Raw genomic sequence first — 13,638 nt, forward strand, 5'->3', positions numbered from 1 at the left:
TTGGTTTTCTTCTTAATCCTCCATAAACATGATGAACTGAATTCACACTGTTGCTGCACCTTTTTGTCTTTCACTTGGATTTTTGAGGAAAAATTGCTTTTAAAAAAAAAAAAAAAAAAAACCCAACAAACAGAAAAGAACATCCCAGCATCTGTAATCTAATTCCAGAATAATTTTAACTTACTGTTAGCAGGGATAGCTCCCCAATAGTCTTAGGTAAAAATACTAAAATTAGCATCAGAAACATGTTTGTCTTTTAAAATTATTTTCCAGGAGACAGGTACTTGGTGTTCAGAATGCTAAAGAATTCAGCTTTTTATAGTGTCTTACTATTTCTTCAATAAACTTCCATTACTGATGTTTGCTGTTGGTTTTATGCTTGTTTTTTTTTTACTTGAAGGAAAAAGTGCATCACCTTAGAGACACCACTACCAGAAACAGACAAGAAAATGAAAATCTGAATGGTAAGTTGTGCTTTTTCTGCCTTTAAGACCTCTGAAGCCTTGAACTGTAAGTGTAGTGCAGAGGCCTGATCCAAGCTCTTTTGAATCAGGCATTGAATTTGTAATGAACATTTTCTATATCTGACCACATTTATTTTAGCATAATCAGGCCTTCAGCAGTGTCAAGATTTCATCCCAAAGATGAACTCACTGTGAGTTAATGGGGCAGAAAATTTACCAAGTCTCTGTGGCTCAGCTTTTCTGTCTAATGCCTATTTCCTGCTGCATCATCAGAATTTGGATAGATGGCTTCTTTAGAACAATTTGCTTGATGAATTCAATATTTTATTTGTAAATCAGTCATCAATTTGCAAATTCTTGATGAACTTTCTATTGCTACATCAGTTTTTGGAGTATTGTGGTCATTATTCAAAACTGTACCATTGGTGATTTAAGATGCTTTTTATCCCTTTTGGGGGAAAAAAGGGGTTTTTGGGGTTGTCCTGTGCAGGGTCAGGAGCTGGACTCTGTCATGATTGTGGGTGCCTTCCAGCTCAGAATATTCTGTGATTCTTTGTGATTGAATGTCATCTATAATAGTAGAAAGCACTGCTTTTCCTGCAAATTATTTTCACTTGTTGTTACAAAAACAAACCATTAGATTATATTGGTCTTAGGCCTTTGATTTCTATATAATATGTATAATATATATATATATAATATATATACTTCAGTACATATGCTGAAAGGATCAGTTGTTTTTTACACATTGGACTTAGTACCATTTGTGTATCTCTATTTAAAATCGTCACCTGAATGACTTATTTCCTCACTGCAAGAGAGAAAAATAATGCAGAGTATTGCTTTCATTATTCTCTTAGACAGCATTGTATTTGTGTGAACTTGTGAGGTACTGTGACAAATTAAGGGAAATTCCTGTTTGTGCCCAGTAGCAGCCTTGCAGTCCAGATATTTCAGCTTTAATATCTCTGTGGTGGGAAGGGGGCTGTGTCCTGAGCAAAAGCCTTCACAAGGTGCTCAGAGCCTGAGGGCTTGGGATCACTGCAGCTCATGAGAACATGAGGGTGACTCTTGGAAAGTGTTTGTCTGTAGGGCTTCATTTTAAGGCCACAGCAGCAGTCCTGCCTCCCTAGCTGTCCTTCTCCAGAATTCATTGAATCACAGCAGCAGCAATGTAGTATCAACACCAGAATTGTTAATTTTGTGAAATTATCCAGTAACTCAGATAATGATCACTATATTCCCTTCTGATCCTAACCTCACTGCCCTCTGTTGCACTGTCATATATCCTGTGATGCATATAAATCAGCAGCTTAGCAATGCAGAAGTACAGTGGGAAGAATCATTATGGTCTGTGTCCAACAACAGAAATCAAATATTTCAATGCTTGAAAAAAAGGACTTCCTCTAGAAACAATGGCAAGAGTAAATAAGGATCACAGAAGGAGGATCTCTGTGCCCAGACATAAGTTTCCTGGAACAAAAGTGACAATCATTTTCTCTTTTCCTTTGAAGTTCCTAAGGAAAGCAGACCAGGGAGCATTCATCGGAGAGACATTTTGTTTCATGTGCCATTTAGTAAAGTGATATGTGTGAATGTCAGCAGTCCTCAGATATATTAAAAAAATGCTAGTTTTTACATGCATATACAGACTCTCCCTGCTGTACCTTTAAAAACATAGGCCTCCCTCTCTAAACTCCTTGCTTGAAATCAGGACATCTTTTTTGAAGACAGTTTTTAAAGTCTTGATTGAGAGAGATCACATCTGAAGTCTGTTAGAAAAGGAATTTGATTTTATTTTAATGAGAAAGGAAAATATCTCCTAGAAATTAGTATGGAACATAGTTTTTAGTTTCTTGATAAGTTTGATCTTACTTTCACTGTAATGAAGTTATTAATGAGAGTGGCACTCATTTCAGTCTTCCATTATTACATTTGATGCTATCTCAAAGTTCATGTCTCATTTTGTAACAGTTTAGTATAGGACTGAATAATACCCTAAAAAAAATCAACTGCAAAGCAAAAGGTTCTGCCACTCTTGGGGTGAAATATCTACAAAAACCTGTTTTAAGAACAACTACATAAGGAACATTGGTTTACAGAAGGTACAGGCAGGGGCAGTGCTTTAGCTCAGTACTGTATAATACAGATCTGGTGTGACATGTAGTCATTGATAGTATCTTTTTTTGTTTTGTTTTTCAAGATGTTAACCAACAAACCAAAACCAATAAAAACAAATACCTTAAATAAAATTTCAGGGAAATACATAGAAGATTGGTGGACAAAAGCTCCACTTTTAAAACTGAGTAGCTCAGATTTTTCAGGGTGCACCACCAAAGTACTGAACTAGAAACGGGAATTATCTTTGGGCAAGACTCCTTAAGCTTAGGGTAAGGCTGGAGAGTCTTGGGTTTGTGCATGTCCTCTAATAGAACAAATGGCAGCAGCTGAGACAATATTTAGGCAAGGATTACTGGATATGTTTCCTTTAAAGTCTTGAAAAACAACACAGCTTCCACATGCATCCCACATCCTTACTTCCTTAGCACATGGGGATATCTAAAAACATGTGTGATGCCTGCCTACACCACTGGACATTTGAATTACCTGTGTGAATCTCATTTAGCCATTTCTAAACATGGAATTTCAAAATCTGCCTACTATTGCAGTTACATTATGGCACCTTGTGTGTCACATCCCACAGATTTAGTCATCCAGCCCCTAAAAATATGCACAAGCTTGCAGAAACTACATAAGATGTTTTGAGTTGCTTGTAGTTAACTATTCCCTCATAGCTAATCACTGTAGAACCTTAAACTTGTTTATAGGGAGGGAAGTGCCAGGTTCCTCCTCAAAACTGGGAATGACTGATGCTCTGTTCTCCAGGCTTGGCATAGCAGCAAGATCTGAGTATTAGGTGTCCCTGCTTCATTGCTAGGTAATGAGCAAGACAGAGGCCACAGAGGACAATCTGTTACTCAGCTGGACTTCAGGAGACAAATACTGCATTAAGCAAATGTTAAGCTTGATTTATTATTATTGCTGATGGTGTTATTACAACTGTTATTATTTCAATGCCAGCAACTTCTGTAATGGTTGAAGGTAGGTCTTGGGAAAACTGTTAGATATTTTATTAGTCCTACAATGACAAATATACCCATAGGACAAATGAGCAATTCACTCTTTGCATCTGTTCAGTCTTGGCCTCCCTGACAAGACTGGCAAGGTAAGTGGCCTGCTGTGGAAAGGTCAAGGCTTTTTCCACAGGCTACTCAGTTGCAAGCATTTATTTCTTAGCTGTTAGAATCAGTAGGTACTGACACTGAAAATGGCCTTCCTAGCAGGAAGGGCAACTTTACAAGCTGTTGCTGTAGACATTTGAATTCTGACCAGCTCCTGTAAGGTCCTGTAAGTAGCCAGGTAATCCACTGCAGTAAAGGCATCCTCCACAGAATTTCTTCTTTCACATTTTGATTTCCAAAGCTGTAGATGCCCAGCTTGCTGACAAAGACCAAATCTCTTTCCCATCTTGGTCCAAAAAACACCCAAGAGCACTATGCACATTCTACAAACTGGCAGGTTATTGATTACATTTGCTATCCAAAATGTCTGGCTTCATTCCCCAGCCCTCATCATGCCTTGTTTTTAGTCCAAGTTGCTAACAGATTGCTTATTCATCACTTGATGCCTCTCCAGCTTGCAGGTTGTGTCTAAGTAGAGTTCCCTGAAAACCAAAAAAGCACTCCTTATTTTTGAGCACAACCACCGATTTCTGTTGTTTCTGCTAGGTCAACAGGAAGATGAACAAAGAAAGACCCTAATTTTGGCATTTGGTTTCACAGGCACTAAAACTTATTTAGCAACTTAGCAAAGTTGAAATAGCATGGGATCCTGAAGCACATACAGCTTTTGTATTCTTGGACAGTGAGAAAATCATAGAAAAGCTGTTTTTTTGCTTCATGGCTTCAACAGTATTTCAGTCAGGATTTCTATTGAAAATATTTAATTGTTGGTAGTTTACAGTAGTGTCCATTGGACTTGTGAAGGAGAATCTTTAGCTTGGCTTATTTCCAATTTCTCGAGCTTCACCTGATGCTCAAAGTTTAAATCTAGAAAAGATCAAAAATCAGTTTCCTGCCTGTTTGTCCCTAGGTCAGGTCTTCATGAGGCAAGCTCATAGTCTCACAGGAGTTCACCAAGACAATGAATATCCATGTATCTCTCACCTCTCCTAATTGCCACCAAGAGAGACCAGCCTTGCTGTTGGGAGTAAGACTTGTACAAAACCCACCTCATTACATTCTCCCACGCAACAACTGCTTATTTCTGTGAGTGTCTCTTGCTCTCCTGCTCCCAGGGACATGTGTTGTCTTAATATTTGAAGTAAAGCACATAAAAAGTGACTCATTGTAGGAATGTGTTTTCTGAATTATTCAGCTTCAAAAGATATTTTGCACAAGCTTAACATTGATTTAAATGATTATTGATTGCATCTTTTTCTTCTTAGTCTACAACTAGGAGCTCAACAGACAAGGAACAGCTTACCCAAGGTAAGAGCAGGTGCATGGATGCACACACACAAATATTTGTCATGGAAACAAGCACTTGTGGAGGTGCTTTCTATCAGAGTGCATTTGTGTAACAGGAGGATGGAGCTGCATCTCAGACAGACATTCTGATAAACCAGATAAACCATTACCACCACAGTCTGGTTTGTACTAGAGCTGCTTTTTCATCAGCTATCAACTATTCCTGTTTAGTGCAGGGCAGATGAGGAAGCAGTGAGGCACTGAGCTCACCTGTGGGTGCAGCTGAAGAGAATTCCTGCCAATTATTGCCACTAAGGCAGGGTGTGCACCTAACAGCTGTATCAGAATCCACTCCTACATCCTGATTTCACAAGCAGTATCAAACACATTAAATAAAGTTAAAAGCCATAGATAAAACGATATGTCCAGACTAAATACAAGAGCAATGGGCATTTCAGTGCTGGGAAGGTTAGAGGTGATGATACTGTCTCCATGAACAGTAGAATTTTCCAGTGGTTGTGCTAATGAGTTTCTTGAGTTTGGGGCATCTAATGACCTCTGTAATAGCTGGGGGATTTAATTATTATTATCTGTTACCTGTGTGCTTCCATTCATATTTTATTATATTACTATTATATTAAGATATCATCATAGCATTAATGTTTCTGTTGCTATTATGTAATTATTATTAATATTATGAAATAATATTTGTTTAGAGTAGCAAATGGATGCCATTTTTTCCTGAAGACAACTGTAATTTTAAGGCTTTGTTAGCTAAATTGCTGTGATTCAATTTGCCTCCCCAGCTTTTCCAAGTGAGGGGAGTGCAGTATGGTACTGTTGTTATTTTTTTGGACTGGAAAATGGATTATCTTCAGTTGGGTCTTTTCTACCACCCTACTCTCATTAAAGGAGATGGAAGTTGCTTCTCACCTGCTCACTGGAGTGCAGTGTCCACACCATAAAACAGTACTGAACTGAATGTGAACTCCTTGTTCACATCCCCCCCTCTTCAAAAGTTCTCTTAAGAACAAAACAAAACAAAAAAAAATAGTCTTATGACGTGAGCTGAAAATGGAAATCTATTGCTCTTTCTTCAAGAGGCAGCTTAACTCCTACATGGGTGTTCCTAACAGAGCTGTTTCCTTGAGTGGGGATGAAGTCACCTACACTTAGTTTTAAAAGCTCTGAGGGTGGAGAAAGCTATTACAAGAAAATGGGTAATATAAGAGATGCTTATAAATTCCAGATTGCTAAGCTGAGATGAATCATGCAAGGAGAGAGGGGGAATTACCCCTGGGATCAGAATAGGTGATTTCTGTTGCTTTAAGGAAATAATTGTGTGGGAGAGAGGTGAATTAGATGTGGGAGAACTTGCAAATACAATTTATCCAGAACATTCAATAAATTCTGTTTGTGAATTATCCACATCAAACTGCAAGGTTCTCCTCCTCTGCAAAGTATGGCCTCTCCATAGTTTTCTTGCTGTTTTCTCTCTTCAGATTGGTTCAAAGAAACCACTTTTTTTTTTTTAAGATTAATTTCAGGGAGATTTTTGAGTGGTTGACTGTTACCAAAAATTGCAGATAAACATTCAAGATTTACTTTTCTATTGCTCATGTTTCAACTCTCCAGACAGTTGAGTTTTCAACTCCAGTGCAAAGTTCTTAGCTAACTTAGCTAAGAATCCCATTTTTCCTTACACAAGGCAGGAGGAGGATAAGGGAATTAATATCCAGCTGGGCGACCTGGAGGAACAGAATGGTTTTGATTCTCTCATTTCAACAAATGCAGTTTGATCTTACTCTAAACAAACCTGACCAGTCTATTGGATAACAGGCATTTTTCCTCACTACCTGCAGTGTGACTCTCCAGCCAGCTGCACATCAGTCTCCTCTGCTTGGCATCCCACACGTGTTCCAGCTGTGCCCTGACAGCCTCAGGCTCCAGCCCATCCTGCAGTGCCACTGCCATGGGATCATTGCTGCCCTTCCAGTGCCTTGCATTCTCTCACCAGGTCCAGCTCTGGAAGAAGACCAATATCACTAAAGCAAATTAATAAGGTTTCTTGTAAAGTCATCTACGAATTTTACAGCTTTTCTTTGCTTTTTCTTTTTCCAAGATGACAGCTGACAATTTATATAAGGATGTATTGCGTGCTTTGGTTAATAAGTTTTGAAGTTATTTCAGTTTTTCCATTGTGCTTGATAAGTTTCGTAAAAGTAGATTTTATGCACAAAAGAGCAAGACTGCTAAAGGATATAAAGATTATTAAGTGAAAGTAAATAAAACAATTTAGCTTTTACATTTTGTTGAAACATTTTTATATTAACTGTATAAAAATTTGTCTTTCCTAGGAATAATTGCATTTTATCACCAGTTTAAATAATTGTATTCACATTAAAGCTAATTTCTTAAGCCAGACTATGTAAACTAGTACTAATTATCTACTAATGCATTACAGTGATTCCAAGAATTTTGTTTACAAGGAAATTGTGTTGTGTTTAGTAAGCTGACTAAGGTAAATTATATCCATAACAAAACCAAATTACTTTCTACTGCATTAACACAGCAACAGTAAAGGAATAAATATGGTTAATAGGTATAATGGTCTGCATTCCCATAGTATAATTCTACAAAATTTAAATGAGCATGTGATGATACAAGAGTGTGCAAGATTTGTGCCCTATTTCCTAAAACAAGAAAAAATATCTCCTTAATATAAATACATTTTTCTCCTTAACTACATGTTAAAGTGACACCCAAGCTTGGAAGAGGGGAGTGGATTTGAAGTTCAAGCCCCTCAAGGCTCATATTATTCTTCCAATCCAAATAAATTATTGTGCCAAGTGAACTATTAGGAATAAAAATAAGCCAAAAAGCCAATGTTGGGATTTTAAAATAATGACAGAATCTTGAAAGCATACAGATTTAGACTAATTAAAAATCTATTTTCTGTTTTAAATGGGTTGATTAAACATTTTTCAGTAAATTATTTGTTCTGTGGGGAAAACCTGCATTTCTGTTAGAAACACTCCCAACAAATACTGCAGATGCATTGCTATGAGGTCATAAATATTCAGTGATTGCTGTATTAGTGTGACAACACAGCTTTGTGTACCATACAAAGCTATTTGAACCACAGCAAAAGCCCTGAAATGTGTAATGTGTTCCAGGGCTGGAAATACAGTCAGTGCCTGTGAGCTGAGGCCATGAGACTGTCAGGCTTTATAGGGGAGAAGCTGGATGTTTAAAGACTTGCCTGGCTACATGGAAATGGGAATAGGGAGAATTATTTAGAAATCTAAATGAATTTAAGATGTTATTTCCCCCTTAAGGGGGGCTTCTTTCTCCCCTGTTATAAATGAGAAACAGAAAGTCTGGATATCCAGCAAAATTTAGATTGCTTTATTTTATATAGACGGAACAAGCGGCGCTGGGGAACGTGAGGGGTCACAGCCCACTCCATGCTCCATCAAACCTGGGTTTGCAGCCTCTTCTTACAGTATGGTCTGTCACTGTAATCAGGTTTTTTGGGGTTTTTGCTGTCATGATTTTGCCAGGTAAGCAGTGGTGGTTGAATAAATATCCATAAAGTCTCTGGGTAACAGTCAGTTTCATAGATAACCATCTGGTCTTGGTAGATAAAATCAGCAAAAATCAGGAAGTCTGATCTTTGTAGATAGGCGACATTGATCAAACAAAGGCAGGAAGTCTGATTTTGCAAAATCTATCAGGCTATAGGAAAGTCTGATTTTGCAAACTGGTAGTAGACACAACCTATTTAGAAAACATTCATAACAGGGGGATTTAAAACAGAATGATTTAATCAGGTATTTTCCTCTATCTAGTGTCCATGCTTCATTTCAGGCCTTAGTATTCTGATTTATACAAACCCCGATACTTTTATGATTAACATGAATCTTTTACCAATTATCACATTGCCTCAAGAATATTTATATTTTTAAAAACCTGGCAAGTCTGTGTATCCCCTGGCAAGCATTCCTGAGGAGGTGACATATAGATGGAAAAAAGAATACAAAAAATGCAAAGGTTCTTCATGTTGGTACCTGCTGTCTTTTCTGCCATTTGTTCCTTTTTTCTGTAGCAGAGGAGAGGAAGAGACCTTTCCTGGGAGGGGGTCAGTGCTCCCAAACCTCCTGGATGCTCTCTGTGCTGCCAAGGGAGAGGCTGGAGCCCAGTGGCTCCTGTGCTCCTGTGAGGGGCACCTGGGCAATGCAGAGACTTGTGGTCAATGGTAACAAACTACAAAACTGGACATTTCCAAAAATAAGCACAGACAGTTACCTCAAGGAAAGAGTATGGTCTTTCCTGGGGAAAAACAGAGTGTAACAATACAGCAACACTGCCAGACAGAGAAAGCAGAAGCCTGAGGGCAGCTCCCCTCAGGAAATAGAAGAGCACTCTGTGTGCATGTATTTGCATCTCTGATGTGACACTCCACAGTTTCCAGCCCAGGAGCGTTTAGGAATACCCATAACAAAGCAACTCCTGCTCTCTGCTCCTGCTGCTGCTGCATCCAAGCCTTGCTCCAGGAATCCCAAGCAGGGCAGCACTGGCACTGCAGCTTTGGGCAGCCCTGTTTTACTAAAAGCAAGTGGATGCAAGATAGCAATAGGGAGGACATGCAGTGTCACTTTAAGAAGAACTGCTTCTGCTACACCACAAATTTGCTTGGTTTATCACTCTAGTCTCCTCTGACTCTTAATATTATAATGTAGAACATCAAAAACCAAAACCAAAGAAAATACACCCCAGATCAACTCTTGCCAATCTACAAAATCTTCCTGAAAAACTGTGTATTATCCATAACAATGCAATTTCTATGGTATTAAATTCCTTAATGGCTAAGCAACAAGTTGAAAATGGGTTTTTTGTTCTTTTGGGTTTTGTTTACACACACATATTCCCACCCACCCATACTTTGAAGCAGCCAGCCAAGGCCCCAGAGGAGAAATGAAGGGATGGATGCCTTTTTTCTTTTCTTCTCTTCTCCAAATGGGAATTTCTTCATCTCAGTTCATTTCTGTTCAAACTACACATAAAAACATTATACTTCTGAAAGAAAAAAAAAAAAAAATCTGTTCCCTTCCCCTCTCATAGTCAGTATTTGTAGTCTGTTTTCTGCTGCAGGATTTCCATACATTTCCTCGGGTGTGTCACTGAACTTCAGACACGTTTCTAAACAGACATTCCAACACAAAGGAGGTCCTGAAGTTTTGCTAACCAAGATGCTTCACTAAGGGAACATCAGCAAGTGCTTCTTAGGCAGTGCTTGACGGATTAAGTAGATCACAGGAGCCTGGGAGCCTAACTGAGGCAAGATCCCTGTTGTAGGAGCTCTAAGAAATTAGCTACAGCAGCTGAAATATTGTTCCATTGTAAGCTAGGGGATTCAGAAGCCAACCCATCAGCAATAACACCACTCCACACTTCCAGCTGGCAATATGTATTGTATTAAACCTGAACCATAACTCACTGAAAAATAAATACTTTTAGTGCAGTGACATCCAAGAGAAAAAATAAAAAATGCAGAAAGATCTGCAGTGACTGCAATTATCAGCAAGTTTGATCTGCCAGGAGCCTCATTACAGGAGAGGTTTCAGTGAGACAGCAGTGCTCAAAGATTGTCCACTTTTTGCTGAGGTAATTCTCCCTCTGGATGTAGCCTGTCATCCATGAGAGGGTGGCATGGCCTTGTTGGATGTTCACCTTTTGAAAAAATACAGCATTTCAACCCCAGTGTAACATGCAGCAGATTGAGAATAAATATGAAGTCCTACCTTCATTTTACTAAAGAAGCTATAATCCATGCAGGAATGTGAATGGTGCTGAAGATGGATTTTAGTCTTCATAGGAAACATCTGCTGTGGTTAGAGCAGGAGCAAAATGACAAGAGTTGTCCTGACAGTGCTCCAAGGGGAGTGAATAACAAAGAGGAGGCAGAGCCATGGAGGCTGACTGCTCATCTCCTTCATTTACTGTATCCAACTTTCTTCCTGACAAACTTCAGAGTCATAATTCAGTCATGCTGAGGTGAGTCATTCCAGAAATAGGCCCCAAGACAAGCCATCAACAAGCAAGGTGGAGGGACATACTCAGCCACTGTAGGCCCACTGGGATGCAGTAGCTGAAATTAAGGACTGCATCAAGAGAGCAGGGAAAAGTTTAATGGAGGCAGAAAGTGGTCCCAGGGAAGCAGCAGTCAGTACTGCCAGACTCCAGTACAGGAAATCAGAAGACCTATACCAACAGCACTGTCAATTCTCAACAATAATTTCAAAGGCTTGCATCAGCCTCTTCTTACAGAAAAAAATCACCAGGAATAAAGTACCCAGGTCTCAGCTCACTTCTGCAAGCACCCTCCATATACACAGACAGTAGGAGCTCCACAGAGGTGAAGAATCCATTGAGGCTGCCCAACACTGTAAAAAATACTTAAGTTGCAATTGTTTGCAGATGCAAATGACATACAATACTAAAATGCTCACCAGAAAAGATTTACAGTTACTACCTATAAAGAGAATGTACCTAGTCTGGTTAAAAAAAAATACAAAAAGCAGCATTTTTCATCAGTCAGCATTCAAGTTAATGAATTGTAATGCTAAAATATCTCATTATGAAAATGTGGTTTCAATCCTGTCAGAAGACAGGTCAAAATATTTCACCTTAGGGCACTAATCTATGGGGCTTGGTTGGGTTGCAGCAACTCTTCAGAAAGTAACTCTGGATCCAGTGCATTTCAAGGCAAGACACACAGGTCTAACAATTACCTGAAGGACTTTTCCTAGCATAGATTTGGGTAATTCAGTCACCTTCTCTGGTGCTTCCAATACCTCCCTTTGCTAGATTAAGTGCTGTTATCAGAAGCCTTTTCATACAAAGATATTTACAGGAAAAAAAAACCCAAACATATATGGAGATCACAAAGCAGACTTGTTAAACTTTGCTGTAGTTTTTGAGGTTATCATAAGCCCTGCAAGGCAGGGGCTGGCACATTCCATTGCTGTTTATTACACCACAGGAACACCCACATGGCCTCAGTCTGGAGGTGAGGATCCCACAGACATAATATAAATTATATACAGCTTAGATTTCAGTCACACTTAGAAAACAGGAGTCAGGCACCACAAGGTACCAGTAAGTGACTGAAATGCAGCTTATGGCAGGTGACCTCATCCCTCTCAATTTTCCATGTTAGTAGGTTTATCTGTCCTTTTTCACCTAAATCTGATATTTGACTAGGCATCAAAATCTAGACAAAAACCTAGACATCAAATCCTAGTCAAGCAAATGCCAGCAGCTGCCAGCCACCAAACAGAGCCCACATCTGCTGCCATTCTCCCAAGTCATAGTTCTGGCTCACAGCACACAAGGAAGTATGGAGAGGCACAAAGGAGATGGAGATTGGGAAAGGATTAGGCAAGGGGTTAATTGCATCATTAGCACAAGAGGGAAGCCTTCATGTAAGTTAAAAACTCCATCACAGACAATACAGACAAGAACTTGCATTAGTTTTCTATTTTAGGGTGGATTCAGTGAATCTATAACCACAGGAAACAACAGATGATCTTCCTAATGCTGTCTCTATTGATCAATTACCCTTGGAGCCTAGCAAGCTTCCCCAATTAAAAAAAAATATAATAATTCACTTTTTCCAACCCTAACACACTAAAAACTTTGGGATTGATATTATTACACAAATGGCACATAGGTACCACAAACTGCAGTGCATATTTTTTCTTGCAGTATTTCCATCAGGCCCAGCAGTGATACAAGTGCTCTGGTAAGGAAGAGTGACCAAAAAGTGACGAGACCAAAACAAGTGAGAAAGTTCTACTCAGTTCTACAGAGGATTCTTTTCTTCCTAATCCATCAAATGAGTTTTAAGTTGCCTTTATGCCATACCTGACTTGCCTTAGTTTATTAAGAAGAGGCTAAACCACCCTAACTCTTGTGAGAAAAGACTGAAGTATTTTTATCTCTCAGTATCCTACACCTGTGGTAATTCCAGAAACAAGGAGAAGAAAGAAGTGGTGGATTCCTCTGCTCTGATAATTTCACTGCCTTTTGAGCATTGTCACATCATTTCTTATTTTGTCCTGCCCACCTAAAATAGAACTTTACAAGATGTGAGCACATTGTAAAAGGAGTCCTGGGGAAAGACACATTATAACACTTCTCAGGCAGGATTATTTATTTTCTGGGTAATTTTTTGTTAATATTTCCTGCTAAGTGATTTTAACACTGAACTGAATTGCCATCACACAGTATGTGTTTCCTTAATTTTTGTGGGTTTATGTGGGGACAAAGGATTTTTGGACAGAAAATTAATCTGATTATGCAGAAGTTGATTTCTTGTTTACTTTTAATTTTACATTTTTAAACTACTGTTTATGTATTTTTTGATTGTTGTCTTTATCTTGTTTATTTGTTTTGCATGAGCTTTGCAGGTAAGATCATTGGTTGCAATCTAGACCATCACTGCTCACCTTTATTTTGGGTTCTTTAATTTGGTATTTTGTTTTTTAGTTTTGGTTTGTTTGTTTGTTTGTTTGTTTTTTTAATTTAGCACAATTTGTTTTAGTAGCTTTGAAGAGTTTTAGAGTTTGAGAGACTGCAGA

General features: G+C 38.7%; 1 protein-coding gene across 1 annotated transcript in view; it reads left to right on the forward strand.

The window, feature by feature from the left end:
* BANK1 (B cell scaffold protein with ankyrin repeats 1) overlaps nucleotides 1-9,802 on the forward strand; it is a 134,442-nt gene extending 124,640 nt beyond the window's left edge. Inside the window, exons 14-16 of the mRNA XM_056490779.1 lie at nucleotides 401-464; nucleotides 4,972-5,014; nucleotides 6,856-9,802. Of these exons, the coding sequence (XP_056346754.1) occupies nucleotides 401-464; nucleotides 4,972-4,982 (75 nt within the window). The 3' untranslated portion in view covers nucleotides 4,983-5,014; nucleotides 6,856-9,802. The remainder of the gene's footprint in view (nucleotides 1-400; nucleotides 465-4,971; nucleotides 5,015-6,855) is intronic.
* The last annotated feature ends 3,836 nt before the right edge of the window (nucleotides 9,803-13,638 follow it).

The sequence above is a fragment of the Oenanthe melanoleuca genome, chromosome 4 (assembly GCF_029582105.1).
Source record: "Oenanthe melanoleuca isolate GR-GAL-2019-014 chromosome 4, OMel1.0, whole genome shotgun sequence".
Classification (NCBI taxonomy): domain Eukaryota; kingdom Metazoa; phylum Chordata; class Aves; order Passeriformes; family Muscicapidae; genus Oenanthe; species Oenanthe melanoleuca.